Source organism: Cariama cristata, unplaced genomic scaffold (genome assembly GCF_000690535.1).
Source record: "Cariama cristata isolate BGI_N322 unplaced genomic scaffold, ASM69053v1 scaffold4175, whole genome shotgun sequence".
Lineage (NCBI taxonomy): Eukaryota > Metazoa > Chordata > Aves > Cariamiformes > Cariamidae > Cariama > Cariama cristata.
Window position 1 is genome coordinate 10,495 of NW_009617938.1, and position 21,599 is coordinate 32,093.

General features: G+C 37.0%; 1 protein-coding gene across 1 annotated transcript; it reads right to left on the bottom strand.

Moving 5' to 3' along the window:
- Positions 1 to 627: 627 nt before the first annotated feature.
- On the bottom strand, positions 628 to 21,109 carry CASP8AP2 (caspase 8 associated protein 2). Its single transcript, XM_009700661.1, has 9 exons — positions 21,033 to 21,109; positions 19,857 to 19,937; positions 17,913 to 18,013; positions 15,883 to 15,957; positions 14,590 to 14,705; positions 9,442 to 11,963; positions 3,949 to 6,910; positions 2,040 to 2,139; positions 628 to 684 (listed from the first exon to the last, which is right to left on the bottom strand). Exons 1-9 carry the CDS (start codon positions 21,079 to 21,081, stop codon positions 628 to 630), a joined length of 6,063 nt encoding a protein of 2,020 aa, XP_009698963.1. The 5' UTR covers positions 21,082 to 21,109.
- Between the last annotated feature and the right edge of the window lie 490 nt (positions 21,110 to 21,599).

Here is a 21,599-nt window from a genome sequence, read left to right on the forward strand (position 1 = left end):
TTCTCTCCTTGAAACCCACCACAAGCAGCTGACAAAGCAGCAAGAGCCACCTACTCCTTACCATCAGAATCCAGTTATTAGATCAGCAGCTTTTGGAATCACTGCTATCATTCCCTGCCTTATTTTAAAAGAAAGAGGCCTAACTTCTTAAAATACATTTCAAGGTAACCAAGATGATGTACCTGTCATTTTCCAGGATTATCTACCAACTGGATTCCAAAGCACTCTTACCTTTTACAATCATAGTTCAACATTACCATACGCAGCACTTCAGACAAGTTAAGCAAGAGCCACCATTTTCACTTGCCTGCAGGCCCTTGTCTTTGCTTATAGAACACATTTAACCAACAGCAGATGTCACCCCCTTGAAACAGCACTGTTCCATTTGTACGTGCCCATTCTTCCTAGCCAGCTTGTGTGCAAAGTTCCCTCTGTGTCACCCTGATAAAGCACTTCAGAGGGAACACGGACAGGGAAGCAAATAATTAACAGGGCATCAGATTTACCAAACTTAATATTCTGACTTGGTTACCTCCCACTAATCCCACCATATGAATGCAGTGGTTGTAGTCCATTGTTGCTGGTAACAGCTAAACCCTGTAACCATGACGCAACTTGGTGATAAGTTTACTTGCACTTGGATTTCTTGAACAGCTTCATTAACTGCTTGAATCTTTCTGAAACCTAATGGAGGACAAAAAAAAGGACATATCATTAAGGCTCTGGATTTCCCTGCCTACCAAAACAGACTGATCTGACAGCATATTTATTTATTTATTTAGAGAGACCACTATTTTGGTTTTTGCTTCCAATAAATTTTAGCCGAAGAATTTTAGGAGCACCATTAACAGGTTAATTGGACGTAGAAAGTCTTCTTATACCACTGACATCTAAAATAGCCTCCAGTTTAATCACACAGAGCTAGAGCCAACTACTGGTTTAACACAGGTTTCCTTACAACAAGGAGGGAAAAATGAAAGCTTCAAAGTCAATTAGACTTGAATTTTGCCAGCTATAACTGTAAGTAAGATTCAAATGTAAGGACAAAAGCTTATTTTGTACTCCACAAAAAGCACAGTTTATTGGTTATTTTCTGTCCTCTTGTACAGCTATTGCTTCAGGTATACATGGCTCATCATGGAATAATCTGCCTACTAGGGATTTTACAACACTGGTCTGTAGATGAGAGCCAAGCATCTTGTTGCTGAGCATAGCTACAGCTTACATAGTGACCTCATTGAATTGTAAGTTAGTATTTTTTTTTTTCACTATATGCATATTACTATAGCATATCTACCATCCACCAAACAGCTACTGGGAGAGTGGCATAAATACACAGATAACACTGTTTTATCCAATCATCCACCCCAACAGCTTCTAAACCCCCACAAAGACTCTGCAACCATACAACATATGATCCTAAAAGCCAAATCTCGAGCATGCAGGATTTCCTAACTTAGTCAAATGGGTGTTTCTCCCTTTCTAGATTTGCAGGATGGAGATTAAGATAGCAATTCAAGACAAGTACAAAGTTATATGCAAACCTCTGGAAATATTCTATATCAATTTGACAACTGTGTCTTTTAAAGTTTCTTAATTAAAAAGTGAAAGAAAAAAGTAAACATTTTCCTGAAAAATGTTCTTTCTGCAAAATCCTGGTATTTTTTTTTCCAGCTCTAATTTTAATTCTTTTCTAATTTATTAAATGTGTGCAAAGGCTTTTGGGCCTACAAATCGCCTTTCTTTATCTAAGTGCTGATTCAATAATAGAAACAATCCTGTTGTCCCTGGCTTATGACTGCAGACAGCAGTTTCAAGGTACCAATCAAACAGGACCATAATATCCCTATAATGTATGTTTTTAAAAAGTAACGAATGGGAGAATCTAAGATGCTTTTTTCAAGAACCCCCCATGACATGAGACAAAAGACACAAGGAAAAAACAACTCAAATTAGCAGATCTCCAAATGTTTTTGTTCAACTGTAATCATAAATGTAGCAACACACTTGTTATCAAATATAAGAATGATAGCACCTACCTGATTTGGGCTTTTGTTCAGCTTAGTGGCTAAGGAAACAAAGGTCTTGCTTGATGGTCCTTTTCTCTGACATTCCAGTAAAATTTCTCGGTCATCATTTCTACAGCAAAAAGGATTTTTAAAATATTAGTAGATATATACGCGTACATGCAGACAAACAAAAAAGTACATACAGGCATATATAAAATTCTGAGTATTTCCAAACTATGGGACATGAGTTCAAACAGCAGCAATAAACTTATGGAGAATCCTCCCCTCTACTAGCGCAGAGTAACAGAGTCAGTACCAACAAGTGGTAGTGGAGATTATGCTACCCTATACTACTTAGGAAGGGCAGGATTATTACAACAGAGTTAGCCCAAAACCAACGTCATCAAAAAGAGTTTGAAGCTTCTAAAGCAGACATTTAAACTTAAATTGAAAAGAACTCATAAGTTCAACAGGGGCCAGTAGTTCTAGGTGGACTTGCCTCAGTTTGCAAGGCTAGGCAGCAGCTTTCACCTATGGTGCACTGATGTTCAAAGATTAAAGAGAGAGGTGTTTGACTTCTCTAAGTGGCTTAATATAACAAACATACTCAGAGCACACCTACTGTGCACATGAGAATAAAGGACCAGGAGTCTATTCTGAAGTGTGTCACCGATTTGCTGTTTGTCTCATTAATGAATTTAGGTATATGTAAAATATAGACAGACACAGTCATTATACAGTAACTCCTATATATCTTTGGTTGAGACCTGCCATATTCCAATAAATTACATTTAATTTCCTCCATTTCAAAGAAAAATGTAATGACTAGTTATTTAAATAAACTTCCTTGTTTTTTTTTTCAGGCATAGTTCAAAGATTGACAAAGACTGTGACACAGAAAACCTAGTCATATTCATAAGGAAAACTGTAATAACCTCTTCCTGTCTCACTGGTTTGCATGTTAAAAGTTATATTAGCTTTCGCAGTCTTTTTTCCATGAAAGAGTTGATTTTCTTTTAAAATGCCACGTAGAAACTTAAGTTTGTCCTGAAAATTCTGGGAGCCCCTTTATAGTGTTGATCGTATCAAGTTGTAGCAAGAACAGCAAAACCTGCTAACTATAGTTTCTTAAGGATAAGAATACACCATAATAACTTTGCACCGTATCTTCGACACATACAGTCACCTCATTTGTCTCCTACATCCTACTAAGTAGGATATAGGGGCTGAATGGTTGACTAGTACATATCTGCAGATTGAGCAGCATAGACACCAAAACAGAAGACTGTTTGCTCTCATGCCTTCTCTCAGTGGGGGAAATCTTTAGCTGCTCTCCTCTATCCAGTCACTGCTGCTTCCAGGCCTTGTAGGAACACCAAAGACCTCCATCCCCTAACAAGCCTGGCTGGAATTTTTGGACAAGAAAGGAAATGGGCAGGGGAAACAAAAATTACAGACAGTGCAATATGGAGGTCTTGTTACCTTAGCGTATAAACTTGAAAGACAAAAGCAAAAAGTACTTTTGTTTTGGGATATCTGGGTAAGTGATCAAATTATTTATGATGTATGGAAGCCACCTTTAAGGCAAATATGATTTAACCTACCTAAGAAATGACTAAAAATTTTTATCTTCCAAAGGTTGCTAACAGGATTAGATGAAATCAGTTAATCTCTTAAATTTGTTTTCGCCTGGGCAACCCTTATAGAAAAAGTATAGAATAGACTTTGGCACCTTTCAGTGGCACTTTAAGAGAAGACATCAATCTCATAAAGCCATCCTGCATAGATGGAAGGAGGCTCCCACTCCACTATTTACAGAAGGATGCAGAGCTACCAAATAACTTCAGTCACCAGCTAAATATCCTTTTCTTCCCACTTTTCAGTGTACCACGCAATTAAAAAAAACTTAAACACTTAAACAGATCAAATCAGAAATTACCTTGTCCAGGAAACTACTACTTCTCCCTTCTTTTTAATGATGTTTTTGGCATACAGACTAGGTGATGATGCAGATGAAGCCAAAGGAGAAGAGTCTTTGTTCTGTTGCAACTCATTCTTCTTATTGGAACATCGTTTGGGTGCTGAATTTACCTCTTCAGACTTCACATCACTTGCATCGCTCCCTTCACCTGCTGATTCAGTTTCTTTTCGTTGCCTTTTTGAGTTGGAGTTGTCTCCAACAGCCTCCTTTTTCCTTTTTTTACTAGTTTTATCATCTATACTTATCTGGCATCCTACATTAGTATTTGAAGTGGATTTTGTTTCAAGATTATATTCACCTGCTACAGTCTCATTGGAAAGCTCTTCTGTTAAGTCTATAAACACGTCAGAGCACTCCTCCCGTTCTTCCTTTTTACCACTGATTTCTGAGTTTCCTGTAGAAGTTTCCCAAGTCTTGTTATCTGCAGCGGATTCCACTGCATAACATGAAGTTTCACTAACAATATCATCTGTTAAGTCTATGTATGACTCTATACTGCATCCAGCAGCAAAAGAAGCTTGAGATCTAACACCCATTTCATTTCTGTTTTCAGACACTTTCAATCTGTGTGCCTGAGATTGCTCAGAGCCTTCATCTGTGCTTTCAGTATCATAGCGTTCTGTGTTTGAAGATTTTCTACAGGGTCCAAGTGGCCCAGTAGCTTCCTCCTTTCCAATATCATTATGTGACTCCTTTAGAGGCTGAGGTAAGGCAGAATTTTGTTCTTGTCCAGTGTTGACATGAGGCAACTGATCCGTCTTCATCAGATCTGGTTTGACAGTTTCTGGCACAGTGGCTGCTGTGGCACTCTGACTGTCCCTTTCTTTTTCCCCACTTCTCATTTCTTCTTTTTCAGTCTTGGTTGAGGATGCCCGCGCCTCCTTCACTGAAGCTACCTGATCAGATGCTGGTAAGGTAGATAGCACCGCACGTCTAATCTTTACAATAAAATGATCATTGGATTTCTCCATGATTACTGCTTGCATTGGTAGGCTTGGGCGACACTGAAAACCAGGAGCAACAGGCCGACTTGTCCATGATGAAGAACAACTTGATTTACTGCTTGAGTTATCAGATTCTAAAGCCAAATGAATGTCTTGTTCAGTGGCATCCTCCTCTTCAAGAAGTGCATCTTCGCTGTAATGTGCGCTGAGAACACCCTCAGGAGTTGAGCTAGAATTATTCTCAGGTTTTAGAAAGCTGAGGTGAGCATCTGATTTCAAGGGGGATGGAATAGTTAAGGAAACAGCCAAATCTTCAAGAAGGATAGAAGAAACAAGTGATTTATTCTTTTGTAAATTGCATTCATCTTCTTTGCATGAAGCTGCATTTGTCGGAACCTCAAACATACAGCTTTCATCTAGGACATCTGGATCAACAGACATCTGAAGCCTAGATGCTAAGGAGGGAGCTCTTGCAGGTGAAACAATAGGCCAGTTAATATCCTCTACTGGTCGAGATTCCACACAAGCCTCCTTTGGAGCAATCTCTTGCACCAGTCCAGCAGCATTACTTCTGCACTTATGACTGTCTAAAAGCTGTTTTTCTGGAGTCCTGAATTCCCACTCATTTCTGTCAACATTGCCACCATTTTTTTCCAGGAGATCAGAACCTTGCAATAAGCTTTTGAAAATTTCACCCATTTGAGCATCACTTACAAGATTAAACGTAAGACTGGACGCTTGCTGTTCTGTGAGAAGCTCGTAACTAAGATCAGACTTGTTAGCATCTCTGGATAGCTGGAATCCTTGCTTTTCATATTTTACACCCTTCAATGGAGTGAGAGTGCCTTGCAAATTATTCTCTTTAGAGAGGTGCACTTTGGTTTGGGAATTCCTTGTGTTATCAATAGAGTTAAGACATTTTGTAAAGGCAGGTTTTGGTGCATCTGTTTTATTTTTCTCATGGTGACACTTAGGTCTTTGATAATCCACAATTTGCTTTGAAAGGATATATTGTTCAGGCTTTTGAGATCTGGCTTTCAGGGACTTTTTTCTTGATCTTTGCACATAATTTTTATGATTGATCTTGTGTTTTTGCTTTCCTGCTCTTTCAAACTTCCCTTCCTCACTCTCGTTTCCCACGTTTCCCACATCACATACTTTTATTATAATTCTCCTTATCTTTTCAAATAAGTAATCAAGCTGTTCATCTACAAATTTCCATAACTGTTTTTTCATATCTGATACTTGTTGTTCAAAAAGACTGTCCACTATTGCATTCTTTTTAACTTGCTTAAGTTTGGACTCTATAATATCACAGATATTCAGTTTTAATGTCTCACCTAATGTAGACATCTTGGAAAAGTTCAAGTACTTTATTAATGATGTAAAATTTATGATACCAGATTCTATAATTCTGTGAAAATGCTGAACTGGGAAGTGTACCTTGAACTTCATATAATTTTTCCTCATCTGTTTTCGTATAGCTCTTAACATCTGCATGATTTCTTGTACATTTGAAGGTTCAACAACAACATGAACTATTTTTTCAAGACAAGCAATGCTCACGGTTTTATTTTTCTTCATATCCTTCGAAGACCTGAAAGTCTGATTTTTATGCCTCTCTCTGTTCTTCTTTGTACTTACTTTCACAGAAACAAATTTTCCATCACCTTCATTGCAACGCACAGTTTTGCTCTTTTGATTCTGTGGACTGCTGGTCAAATTTCGTGTCTCAGGAGAAGCTTTTGGTCTTGACTTTTTTGTCTTTTCAGAGCCTTTTTCTGGTTTAGATTTTTCTTCCTCTTCATCGCTACTTATGATTTCTCCTTCTTCTATTTCATCTGAAGAAATGCTCAGCTGGGACTCCATCTCTAAGTGTTCATCAGACATGCTAACTGGCTTTTGATTTTCTTTGTTTACCTCCTTTGACAAATTCTTTGAGGGACAGATGACAACTGTACTTTCAGGAATTAAATCTGTAAAAAGAAAACAGTTTGCTAATCACCATAAAAAATGCAATTTTAAACAGACATTTTCAGAAAAACCTGGAAGAATCTCTTCTGTAAAGTGACTGTTCAGAACTGTTTGTTTGAAACTACCAACAACTCAGGAAGTTTGAGCTATAACAAGTTTGGGTGGTTTGCTTCAGCGGCTGCTAGTTTAAGGGATTTTTCTGAGTTTCAAAGGGCAAATAAGACTCCAACATTTCACCAAAAACATGTGATCTATCTCACAAATACATCCTTTGAAAACAGAAAAATCTAGCAATTTCCATCAGCCTCGAACTTCTTTCCATTTACTTTAACAAGTTTTCTGAACACTGCACAAGCTAAAATTTAACTTTAACATCATTATTGACTAACATTTACATACAATCGGTGGTTTTTCTTTTAACAGTTCCACAACAAAAACAAAATGAAAAGAACAAATGACCTATTAATGTTTGCATTCAACTGTCTTTTCCAGGGCTGATAAAAAGGTTCTTTCAGTCTTTCAAATAAACTGACTTACTAAACAAAAAAAAGAGTACTAGGCACTGCACACATGACAAAGTGCCTATTTCAGTTTTTGATGCATTTAAGATTACCAGCACTGTAACTAAGCACAACAGCATAAAAAGCTTTTTTCTTAGAAATTTTGGAGAAAGCCTCCAGTTCAGGTTCCTGAATGACAGGAACGAGCAATGAGATATGAGAGAAGAGGCTAAAGTTCTGCTAAATTAGTATGCCTTACCCTGCCTCACAAATAAGTTTACTAAAGGTTTTCTGGTTTTGAGATATCATTAAATATGTACTTAATCATTATTTAAAATTCAAACCAAATGCTATTTTGTCAAGAAAAATAAGCAATTACAGTTAGCTACAAAGCAGCATGTTACAAAAGACGAAAAGGCAAGCTCATTTCCATTGTACAAAAATTCCACTGAAGTGCATATGTATTGATTAACCAGATCTGCAGTTAATTTTAGGCTTGCTGGGCACTCCAGTTAATAAAACACTCTTATGTTCAATTGGACATAGATTAAACTGCTTAAGGACCTCTAACAAACATTTAATCTCATAAAAGATAGTATCTAAATTGATCGCCACAAAAAAAGAACTTGTGATTAACACTTTAAAGCAACATTTGAAAACGTTTATACAGATTCCACAGGAGCAAAAACATATTCCATCACTGCCTACATTTCAGTTTTACAAGGACCAATACCTTCTCAAACTAATCACTTTGACATTTTGACAAAGCAAAGTATAAAATGGAAGTCGTCAAAATACAGTACTAATATATGTACCCCTGTCCTGCAGAACAGTAGAAAGATGCGTACTGGATTTCAAGGCCAAGAGAAACCATAGACTCCTGTCAATTTAACAGATGCAGAACATTTGACACATAGTCATATCACAAAGACAACTAGACATCTAACTTCAGAGCTGAAAATCACTGCTTTGGAATTTAGCAGCAGGTTCTGGACAGGATGGATTCCTCTAATAAGTAACTCAAGGAAACACTACAAAATTAGAAAAATACTTTTATTTGATGTTCATCTACTCTGATCCAAAGCTCTCATGTCCCTCCAGATATTTCAAAGAATATAAACTACTGTAGGAATGAAATATAAACTGCTAAAGGAATTCACACTTAAAAGAGTAGCTGTCTCCAGCACAAGAGACAGGATTCCACAGTAAACCACACTAAGATTTGCAAAAAGACATAAGGATTATGCTCCGAAACACAAGAATTTAAATGCCACTCCATCATTCCTCTTCTAGTAGGAAATCTAAACTTCTAAGAAAATTTCTTATTAGTTGCAGCAGGACATTACAGGAAGAGTTAAATTCACACAAGTAAAAGACTGAAACTTTGGGTTTCTCTTTGCTCTTCCTGTGAGTGCTGTCATCGTATTTTATTTCTCTGACAGCTTATTTAGAAGTTAGCTCTTACTTAATTAATGATAAATCCTAATGTTCCATTTGTTCTATTTTTCCACCCCTGACTGACTCACAGTTATAAAACATACATAAAAATTCACACTGAAATTAATTCAGATGGAGAGCACAGCCTTCTCTTAGATGACATTCCCAGAAATTAAGTCTCAGGTACTCTCTCCAGCTTTCTCACAAATAAATACTTGAAAGAATATGATCCCAAGTAACTTTTGCCTCTAGAATTTCAGAGAAAAACCTCATGAGATCTACTCAGAACTAATGACAATTAAGAAACTTATATGTATTTTTTTTAGAAGTTAGTACATAACTCTTATTTCAACCACTCATCTGTCAGTAGTGACAAACTCCAGTTTTTATAGAGCAATGTTCAATTGGCTACAATCTTGGCTGCACTGTTAAATGGTTCCACTACAAACAAAAGGGACCTCTGAGACTTATACAGCTTAAGATGAAACAATTTATATTTTTGAGAAAGCAGTTAAAAGAAGTCATTTCTGCTTTCCATGAATGGATCTCCTAAGACTTTATGTAGAAAATAAATTAAATTATACATCTACAAATACCTTTGTTATAACTCTTCACAAGACCTTTGCAGGGACTTTCCATCTTAAGTGCTTTAGCCAAAGGGCGCATTGGACTGTTCAGTGGGCTGATTGCCTTCGGAATATACCTCAAGTTATTGAGATCAATGCTCAGTATTGAGCTGTCATCATCAACAGGAACTGGGTTAGTTTCTCTCTCTTTAGTTCTAGGATACATCTCACGACTAAGAGAAGATGCTGCAGTATTGATTTCAGTTAGGTCTGGCTCCAGATCACAAGCATTCTGGTCAACTAATGGTTCATCCTTATCAGTTAACATAGTTCTGCCAAGTGACTGAGATGTACTCATACTAATCTCAGAGATACTCATTTGCTCAATGGGACACTCAACATTTTCTGCAGCCAAGTGATCATCATCCTTTACTACTTCCATTAAAGAGTCCGGTTTTGTTTTGCTAGTATCATCTGCGACACCACAGGACTCCAGGTCACCAGAACTTTTGGCTTCTGAGTCATCTAAGGCAGGGTTTTGAGAGCCACGTTGGTCTGCTGAGCTTTCTGTGTCAGCAGCTAGCCATATTTTATCTTCCTCTTTCTCCTCTGCTGCTGACTCTGGAAGGGCTCCCATACTTTCACTGCCAGGTTCACATCGTGCCACTTCTGCTGATACACTGTCACTCTGCATCACACCTGCTGTCACAGGCAAGTTTTCTCTGCCACACTCTGCCACAATCCCTGGCACCCCTAGGGGGAAAGATTCAGGGTGATTCAGATCCATCGCTGTCGTTGCTGATGCTGAGGCTTCCAATTCAACCAGTTCACAAGCCTCTGCTGTTTCTGACGTTTCAGCCTGCATCTTGTCAGGAACCAGTAGCTCTGCTGCTCCTGCCAAGGCTTCGGGCTCTACCTGATCCACTTCTGCTTCTGGTAAGGTTTCTGAGCTCAGTTCATCAGTTGTTACTGTTGGCAATGCTTCAGACTGTGCTGGATCTGCTGCTGCTACTTTCAAAGCTTCATTTTCAGAACCAACAGAGTCGGGCAGTACTGGTTCCACATTGCTTTGAGCTGTACTGTCCAGAACTTGTAGTGCTGAATTAGTTTGCTCTGTGGGACCACAGTTAACAGGGTGGGCAGAATCTAAGAGTTCTGCCTGCAGTGTGAGCTCTGTACTTCCCTCCTCAATGGCCTTTTGGGAAGGTATTTTAAGTCCATCTGTCGGAGAGAGACATTGTTTCTTAGCAGGAGAAAGAGTTAAATTTAGCTTTTCCATAAAGCTAAGTTTTAAGTCTTTGCTTTTTGTCCCAGTGTGATCATCTTTAGTTTTGGGAACTTTATGGTTTTTTAAGCTATCTGCTACTCTGGATGGTTCTTCTAGCTTATAGGACTTGTTTCTGTCACTTTTTGTAACCTTTATACCTTTCTTGGATTCTTTTGCAGATTGGTGAGAAATCTCTTTTGCAACTTTTCTTTCATTTCTAAAATGTCTATTTTCATCCTGATTCTCTCTTTCTCTTTTCCTTTTTTCTTCAGTTCTGTGTCTTTCTGATTTGGAATGTGCTGTTTCCCACTCATATCTACTACTATTTTCCTTCAAGCGTGCATATTTATGCTCTCTGCTGTTGGAATTAGAAGGTGAAGTCCTTCCTTCCCGAGAAGTATGATCATTTGTTCCCCTGTCTCTCTTGCAGTCGATGTCTTTTCCTTTTCTAGACTCTTCCAGACGACATTTACGTGATTCATGAAGACTCTTTGAATGTTCATTCTTTGAGTGTGGACTACTCCCTCTACCAGACCTCCTTGGCTGCTCTTGTAGCTTTTCATTTGGTTTATTTTTTTGGCCAGCATTTTTTTCATCTTTGTCATGTGTTTTAATGTCTTTTTTTAATATATTTTGTGATCTCTCATCAGCATACAATTCACCCCTTGTTTGAAATCTGTCTTTACCAGTACTTTGTTTCTCCCAGGAAGAAACACCCCTTTCTACTCTTCTTTCTACAGTTGGACTGCATTTGAGTTTTACGCTCTGACTTTTTTGTTGCAACTCATTTTTACTAGCCTTCTCTGAAAGGCTTTTCAGCTTTTGCTGAGGATCTGAATTCCCCTCTTCACTGTCACCATTGTTTCCAGTGCTCTGATGTACTTCTTTTTTGTATTTGTTGACATTTCCTCTACTGTACTGTTCATTATTTTTAATTTCTTTTCTTTCTTTTCTGTTATCCTTGTTGGAACTATGCTCATAGTTCGGTAGACACGTAGGAGTACCATTGCTGCAGAGCTCTTCAGGAGGGTATCTCAGTAAATATGGAGTGTTTCTTTTTTCGGAGGTAGACTTCCCATTGTCCGTATAATGAGATGAGTAACTGTGGTATGTATCTTTTGAACAGTCATTTTTCATTCTATGCTCCATCTTTATACTGTCACCTAAATCAGAAGGTCTGAATTTGGAATCTTTTGTTTTACACATCTCAGAGCACCTTCCATTAGTCGAACCTGGAAGGTATGTTCTGGTGAAACTATTTCGATGATTGGGAAATTCTGATAGCCTGTTTATAAAAAGAAAAAAAAAGTTATGTTATTTTTAAATTTATTTAAACATAACTAAAGCTGAATTGCAATGAATCCATATATCTCTAAAAATTTTCAATGCATTCTTTCAGCTTCAAGTTGAAAAAAATGTGGGATAAAAATAGAGGTTTAATAATTTCCACTACACACATCAAAAGAATATAAATTGTATACATATTTTCCACATGAAATTTATCTAAAGAAAAAGCAAGATCTGTGGAAAAATACTGTATTGGGTCTAATTAACAATTTCAGTAATTTAAATTAGTATTTCACTGTCCAAGAATAAAAAGTCTTCCCCTCTTCCCCTAGGAAAACAGCTGTTCTTTACAGGATTAATGATTTAAAAAAAGAAAAAAAAAAGAACAATTCAATAGTTTACTATTTGGTAAACTGACAACCAAAAGAATAGGTATAATGTGACTGTGCTTACTCTACCCAACAAGCAAACAAGCTACCATGTTTGGAACTTGCTGTAAGCTACAGGAACCAAGTAGTAAATGACAATAATTAAGCTTCATCAAGGCCACATGCTAGTGCTGCAAGGTCATCATAATAAAAAGAAAAAAAATAAAATTAAAAAGGGCATATGTAGCCTGTATGGCCTGAACTCTTACTCATTACTGATAGAACTCAAAGTTACCTCACCAGCAAAAACAAACCAAACCACTATAAAATCCAAAAAAAACCCAGACACTTTTCTGCCATACTCAACAAAACATTTCATTAAAATTACATGATTTAAGGCAATGACAATCTTCTTAAATACTCTCCACTACCTAAAAAGAATGCTTGTGTCTAATCCATGCAGAAGGCAACAGAAGTACAAGTCACACCAACAAATGATGGCAGCAAACCACCAAATGCATAGTTCCCTTTTAGAGAGCCAAGGATGAAGTGGCTGCTACACACAGACATTTGGTTTTGGCCCAAAATTCTATGTTCATTCAACATCCAACTGTAAGGAATCAGTTCAAGTGTAAAATAATTCCATATTTATCTCCAATACAAAACGGGGTTGGTTTTGCTTTATAAAATTGAACACCTCCTATGGGCTGATATAGTAAATTTAAATACTTAATGATCAGCTTATACAACTGGCTCTACTCCAAAAATGTGACACTGTAACACAAACTGAATGTTGAACTAAAACAATGCTGCAGCTGTTGTAATCCCAAACCCCGGTTAATTTTGAAGTATACTGACAAGTTTTTGCCATGCTTTAGGCTGGCTATTAGATCTGCATACATGTGTGATGAATGTAATTGTATTCAAGTGGGGGTTTGGGGGTTTTTTGTTTGGGTGGTTTTTTTGTTTGGTTGGTTGGTTTTTGTTTGTGTGGTTTTTTGTTGCTGTTTTTTTTTAGCTAAGTACTAACAAATTCCCCTCAAAGATGTTATCTCTGAACTAGTCTTTACAGATAGGCAGATTGCTTAAGACGAGCTGATTTATTATAGACCATGCAGCAGACAATGTGTGCTTCTAAGAACTCCAAGTGCCACTTTCCCCACAATTTTCCATGATGGATGTCTGCAAAATACCTAGATCAAATACCTTGTTCATAAATTCTCATTATCAGAAGGTATTACAATGGAGTTTGTAAACTCTTTAATGAGGTTGAGTATTCCAAACAAGAAAATATATTTCAAACAATGTCATTTAAAACCCAGAATACTACACTTAAAGGTATGAAAATGACAGCTATCATGTCAAAGCCAAGCAACTGAAAGAATTACACATGTTAAAACCTCTTGACCTCCATCAGATCATATCTGATAATTTTCTGTATTTAGGGGGGGAAAAAAAAAAGGCATAGTTAATATGCATATAGCCTCTAGCACAGTAACGTCAAACGAACCTTCTTTATGACACCTTTTGGTGCAAGAAAGCATCAAATGGTTAAACTGAAACACAAACAAACCAATGATGTGGCTGATGTCACACAAGTGACAAGCAGGTGATCTTAGTATAAGCTAGGGGTCCTGAATCTTGGACCCCTGCTCTGGTTTCAAGCAGTTCAGGAACCTTACACTCAGCTACTCTCTCATCCATACTTCAGTATTTTCAACTCCTTGCAGTAAGATTGGCAGTACACAGAAACCACCAAGAATTCTCCAGCTGCTATCCCCTAGCATTGGAGACAGGGATTTCACATCTTGCCATGAAAATATGATATAGTTTCTTCATTTATTTTCATTTGTTGTCTGAAAAGTTCCATGAAATTCACCTCTGAGACCACGAAATAGACAAGTTCTGAAGCTGAACTGTGTAAGATAATATCTGCTTTGAAACTTGCAAGACGGTTAGACAACCCACCAGAAATGGGTGATTAAACAAAACAAACAAATAAAGAATTCATTCAGGCAAATGGTCACACTTTGGATTCCTCCTTGTTTTCTTAATTACAAACCAAAGACTTCATCAAGCAAAGAAGATACTTACCTATTTCTTCTGACTGTAGGAGTACTAAACCACACAAACAATTATTTACTAAGTAATGATTTTCTTCATTAGTTTTACTTAAAATAGACACAAAAGTTTCTTGCAAATGTATAAAAATAATCAGACAAAAAGCATGTTTTCAGTCTCAGTGTCTAGTTCTACCTTTGATGGAGATTACTGATTTCTTCATCCTTACGGTTAATCTCCACTCTTGCTGTTTTGATAAGTGCTGAAATATTCTTTTTGAGAGCTTGGTTTTCATTCTGTAGAATGACATTCTGTTTTAAATATATACAAAAAAAAGAGGAAGAGAGAGAGGAAAAACAAGAATTAGCTTGGGTATCCAAACATGTAATGAAAAACAGTGCAAGACAACCATTAGAAAAAGTCCCATCATATGCAAACTAACAGTAGAACATACAGAAACTGTTTTGGAGAAGTCAGAATTACTGAGATTCAAAGGAGCTCCTTTTTTTTTTTTGTTTAAAAACATCACTCACGTTTATGATCCAGTTTGTGTTCCTGGTAATTATTTAAGATGTTTTAAGCATACAATTTAATAAAACTGAAATATGGCATAAACCAAGTAACTGTAGAGCTAAAAAATGATAATCCACTCCTTTGCTTCATTCTTTTACTCAATTTATTGCTTTCTTGTGTCAAATGAGAGATGTAGTTTTCAAGCACTTTCAAAGAAAGAGGGTCATTGTATTACTTTCAAGGTATCAAAACCAACTTTGGGTGTTCTATCATTTCTAGATATAATGTTGCAGAACTCTATCTGTCAATCCCAGAGATAGGCCCTTCTATTAACAATTGTCCTCAGCAAAGCCAGCTCAGAAAGGCAGACAGGTTTTGCAGAAACCAATACAGAAGTGTCACAGGGCAGAAGCTGCTTACCATTGCAAAGCATTGAACCTTTGGGACTTACCTGCAATACACAGGAGAGCATATTGCAGAATTGGCCAAGATAATCTAACTCTACAGAACGGCACAGCATAGGGATACTAGCTCAAGTTGAAGAGTTCAGCCTTATCAAAATGGCACTATGCTCAAAGCAATGGCCAGTTCTAAGGACAGCTCAGGTACCTTTGCAACCCCCTCCCTAGTTCACTGAAGACCTATTTTTTAAAAAAAAACAAACTAGAAAACTGGATACCTTTTTAATAACTATGCTTACTTTCTAATTCAGGAGATAGAAGACAGCTTTTAAGCAACTAAAATCTTACTGCACACAACATCATGAAACAAGTCAGTTTACCTACTGATTTTGTCAGTAGGCTATCTTAGCAACTATCCTAGGCAGAACAAGCTCCTAGCACCTACAGAGGTGCTTTACAAACCACCCACATGATAGATCAATTCTGGAAAGCATATGAAATTAACTCTCTCTCAAAGTAATACTCAGTTTGATTTACATAAATCCTGACAGTGTTGCACTTTGAACTACAGTACCTGTGCCTGTATTTCCTTAAATTTCTTCATCAACTCTTTAATTTGCTGCTGACATTTGCCATATTCCGCTTGCAACTGTCAAAAAGAGAAGAATTCACAGCACAGAAGTGGACTTAATTACACAAAAAAGTTACTCCTCTAGATTGATACTTAGTTAACACAGTAAAGTACATTACAAAGCTCTATTTTTTTCCAAAAGTAACATATTAAAGCCATATTAAAATAAAAAGCTTCAGTGTGCTCCAACAGGTATACAAGTCTCTAAAACATCACAAACACTCAGATAAGAGGAAATCTATGTGCCCTTGCCCAACAGTAATAGGCTAGAGAGTAACAGGAAGCCATATGAGTGTGAAATTAAAGACAATTATCGAGGAGCAGGAGTTCTCAGAGCCCTACAGATGGGTACTTGGTTGTCAGATTTTATATAATACAAAACAGATAAGGAAAAACACAACAAAAAGTGACTACAAACAAACCCAGACTGCAAAAATAGACTGCAAAGGACATGCTCCTGTTGAGATCACAAAATTAAATAAAATACATTTGGTATGAGCCCTTCTTCAAAAGTAGATGGCAACAAAACTTTCACAGAAGAATGGACAACTTCCCTATTATCATACTTAACAGCCAACTGCTTTTAAACTTTCAAAGTGACATTTTCACCACTTAATAGACTCCTGGAGGTTTTGCTCCTGCTTCTTCTATAGTGCATTATATCTGTGGATGTCTGTTGCTTTTACTCCAAAGCTCAAGTTAGTTAAGACGTGTCTTATGGACCAGATAGGTGATGCTACATAAGAAAGTGGTCTGCTGAATTGCTAGAAGCAGTTATCTACTGCATGGTTGTCTTCAGTCTCAAGGACAAAATTTAATGACACAGAATATTAATCCACGACCTATCTGCTTTAAAATTTGTTGGGAGAAATGTCACAACTAGCTTTGTATCAGACATCTGAACAGATACTTAACTAGAAGGAAATTACGGTACATTTTCCCGTAATGTAGCTGATACATGAACTGGATGCAAAGGACGTTAAACGAGAACAGACCACCTCACAGACTGACAGATACACTTATTCTAATAAACTTATTGACATAACAGTTTATTAGCACACTCTTGTTTTTACTTATTTAAAAACAGTTTCCCTTTTTTCCCAATAACATGATGTCACCATTTAAGGCTGGGCTGGCAATTAAAGCAGATGACAGATGCTCTCCATTAAGCCCTTCCTTTCCCAGAAGGGGAAAGGAGAAAAGGGAGAGAGACTTATGGGTTGGGAAATTAGAACTACTTTAATAAAAAAATAACAATGAAAAAGAGTATAACAACATTAACACTAATACTACTAAAAATAGAGATAAAAACATGTAAAACCAATGTTGAGCTTCCCAGTGATGGTCAGAGTGTTGCAGACCATGGCCTGCAGTGCTGCCACAGCAGGGTGGGCACCCAGATGTCCCAGACTGGACTTAGCAGCAGATGGGAACTGGATTCAGGAATGTATGGAATGGGATTGGAGGCAGGAGAAGGAGCAGGGTCCCACAGCAACGCCAGCCATGAAAGAAGGACTGACCCCTGCCATCCCTTAGCTTTACACTGAGTATGACATGGATGGGATGGAATACCTCGTTGGTCAGTTTTTGGTCACCTGTGCCCTCCACTTTCCTGCGAGTGTGACACTTTTACGCTTATTCATGTGTGAACCATAAGAGAGCCAGCAGTGACCTTCATTCCCACAGGAATAAGTATAAACATGGGCCATTCTGCCTACCAATCCTACCATTACTTTAGTAACAACTAGAAACATCAAGCGTTATCAAAGCGGACTCTGACAAACACGTAGTCAGCTTCAGAAAGTGCAGAAACTTAACTGAAGGAAAATCTACTGAAAGGAGAAATGGTCCTGTTTTAGCCAAACCAGGACATGTGAACATACTGACAACATTGTTTGCACTTTGCACAAGAAAATTTGGAACAAAAAACCCCTTCAAAACACCAGAATCATTTTTGTCACATTAATACACACCTCGTTGTAGGATGCTTCCTTTGCAGTCCCTTCTTCAATTAATATCTCATCAAATAAATTTAAGCTGTTTCCAGATGGTGTAGAATTTGGAGCAGAATTGTCTGTAGAAAGAAAACAAATTACATAAAGAGAAAGGTATTTTTCTAGCCAGGCTGCAGTGTCACTGAGGAAAATACATGACCTTATCTGCAGAAATTCCTATCCTGAATCTCAACACTTATGTTAGTTTTATTGGAAATACTTGATCCAATTTCCATTGACATAAAAGGTAATGATGAAAACTAAAGTTCAGCTGAAAACACCGTGTTAGAAAAATTAAGAAATATACAGAACAACAAACAACAAAGATGGGTGCATTTTATGACTGTCTAATACGTTGTTTTAAGTCAAAGGAGAGCTAACTCACAGTAAACCTACCTAATATACAAAGCAAGAAGGGCTACATCTTAGCAGTGATCCGAGGTTCCACAATTCCAGAGTCAATAGATAGCAGAAAGCTAGAATAAATATGTGCATCCTACAATTCATTCAGCTTTTGGCCAGACTTCACCTCAGGAACATTGGCAGTTGAAAAAAAAAAAAATCATTGAGAAAAAGAATAATCAGATGCTAATGACCTACATATTCCCAAATACGGATCAGTTGATCAGAATCAAATGGAGTTACTGTAGAGCTGGTATAGGGTCGAATACCATGCTTCTTGTGTTGAATAAATGCTGCTTTACATTCCCTCAGAAATGTAAACTCTCCAGTTTTAGTTCCAAAGAAACGAAAGAAAACAAACCAAAACCCAACCCAACACCCAAACATCTCAATTATTTAGATAATGGTGCTTTTTCCTCAAATGAACCTGTGTGCTCTGTTCACCAAATAGGCATTACTACAGGATCTGACTTACGACACCTCCGAAACACAGATTCATCGGCAGAAAAATAAATTAAGTTAGTTACCAAAGCTGCGCTTCCATCCTTTGGACAATACCATAATGCAAAGAGTATTATTAACACAATGCAAGATGACATGCAAATAATATCTTATCTGTATAGAGCAAAGATCTCACCAATCCTCTTTTAAAAAAAAACAAAACAAAACAAAAAAAAGCCAGAAACCAAACACCCTCAGAACTAGACTATAAAAAATATTTGCATTGCATTGTCATTCTTTTCATCTTTTATATTTACTAAACAATGCATCTCAGTATGTGAAAGAGTCTTGGAGAATACTCTTACGTGCTGTAACAAATATAAAATGGAAAAAGATGCATAGATGCTTTATGTCTGTATGATATAGTACAGTCCTTCCACAAAAATTCAATGCCCTTACAGTACTAAGGTCAGTAGAGAAACACTTGTTTAAATACTAGAAACAGCATTTCATTAAACAGTACACTAAGACTCCTAAAAAAGAACATGTGCTGGGTCCATTTCTTTCTTACCTTCAAAGAAGTTAAAAGATGAAATTAATTTATATTAGCATGTGAAATTATTGAGAAAATAACAAAAGGTTAAAAGGATCTACTGAATGTACTGTATCACACAGAAAGTATGTTTTGGACTCTCACTGGGGATTTAGTGATCAGTAACTCTTGGTTCTGGTCCTGAAGTTATTTAAAAACCACAAAATAAAGGTGCTTTTTCCAAGGTAAAATGTCCTCTATCAATGCACAGATAAAATAGCTAAGGTTTCTCTGCCCAAGTCTCTTAGAATAGCCAGTACCACATGAATACTATCTTATAACCATTCAGCTAATAGATTTAAGAATTCTCTGCTGTATTTATACAGTGTAACACATATGTCTTGAATTTAAACAGGTAACTCACTGAAGCATATGTTACACCAGCTAAATGTAAACTTAAAGCTAACTGTTGTTTACTTGAAACCAGCCTAAGAAGCCCAGAGACTCTATAATGCTCCAAGGCAAGCAGCAAGACACAATCAACCTACCAGGAACTGTCAAACCATTGTCCAAGCCATCATAAATATCCACTGAGCTTTCATCACCTTCCTTGAAGGGGGAACCTTCAGCTGAAAAAAATAAAAAAAATCCCAAAGTAAACATTTAGTAAACTCCAACCTCTAACTTTCCCATAAAGTAAGTGTAGCTGTGATCCCAGATCAGTAGAGAGTAGTAGAAGTAATAGCACAGACTAGTAAAAGACAGGAGAATTTTACCCAGTAAGCTACTGTGGAGATCACTTGATCTTGTAACATCAGTTCCTAAATACTACAAGAACTGTGCATGAAGTAAATTATGTGTCTTTCAGTATATATAAATGTTAAAATTTTAAACCAAGTCAACTTGATCTGAATTTGAAACTGTTTTCTAGAATACACTGAATACAAGAGATACACAATTCAGAAACAAAAATAGAAGAATTACTATAAAACCACTCCTGTTAAAAGAAAGACTTGTCGCTAAATAGAAAATATGGTACAGTCTGTACTATAATTCAAAGAATTTGCTTTAGTATTGCCATCTATTCACACACTAACTGCTTCTGTAGAAGTATTTTAGTCTAAATCTCCTCAATCTTTCTTCATGTCTTTTTTCAATGCCTCTTATCACTCTTGTCTCCTCTATGTGAATCTCTCCAGTTCTGCAACAAATATTATTACTATAAAGAAAAATATCAATATCCACAGTCTTCTGAGGCTGGAAATCTCACAAATATGCATCAGATCAATCAACTGCAGAGCTGGAAATAATGTTAGAGTACCTTGATTGCTGGTACTATACCAGATGACAGCACATTTGTGCTTACAAATAGCAAACAAAGGAACAATCCTCCTAACCATCCAAATACACGCTTCATTAAGATATGGCAAAGGTTAAATTATACACCATAAAACACAGGGGAGAGACCAGTTCCAAGTATTCCCTCAAAACATACTAGAAATTCAAAGTACACAGTTATGGTTTAAAATTCAAACTTACTAATGGGATATGGCTTACAATGATACTGTGCCACAGCCCTTTAATTGCAGTTGAAGCTCATCAGTATCGGTCCCAACTTAAATTGTTTCCATTTTGTTTTCTAAGTTATGTTTGGACCTATTTATTTTCAGAAGACTCCTTGCGATATTTCACCTCACACCAGAAAGTAATTTAACACATCTTACCACCATAGCGGATATCAAACAGTCCCAGTCCATCCTCATCTGTTGCCATGATACAAACTCCCTACGGTTTCCCCATCTATAAGTAAAATATCAGATGAAAGAGAACAGATTAACTGACAATTTCAGAACAACATTGTAAAACAGAAGCATCTTGAAAGAAGTCAATTATACCTGAGCTACCCGTGGCCCTTGCTCTCGAACAAAATCCAACACTAGAAGGAGAAAACTCTTACACCAAGATAACAAATGTAGAGCTCTATCAAGAAAAGTAAGACATTATCTGTCCTGTAAACAAGCATTCCAAAGATCTTCAGCTGTATCTTTTATTCATATGTATGAAATAAAGATTCCATAAAGAAAATTTGGTATGAAAACAAGCACTGCATTCTATGAACAGGTTACCTAAATGTATATCTTAAGCAGTGATAATAATCTGATTCGATAATCTGGTTTCTTCTCTGTTGACCATTTAAGAGCAAGTTTCCCCTCTCTGACACCACCAGCTAAAGCAATAACGAGCGGTAGCAGGCAAGAAACATTTTGCCTGCCAAGGCATATAGTGATGCT

Coding starts and splice junctions, on each gene's coding strand:
- CASP8AP2 (XM_009700661.1), bottom strand. CDS start 21,081: ATGGCAACAGATGAGGATGGACTGGGACTGTTTGATATCCGCTATGGT. Junction 14,706..15,882: donor TTAAGGAAATACAGGCACAG/GTACTGTAGTTC, acceptor TATTTAAAACAG/AATGTCATTCTACAGAATGA. Junction 6,911..9,441: donor TGTGAAGAGTTATAACAAAG/GTATTTGTAGAT, acceptor TTCTTTTTACAG/ATTTAATTCCTGAAAGTACA.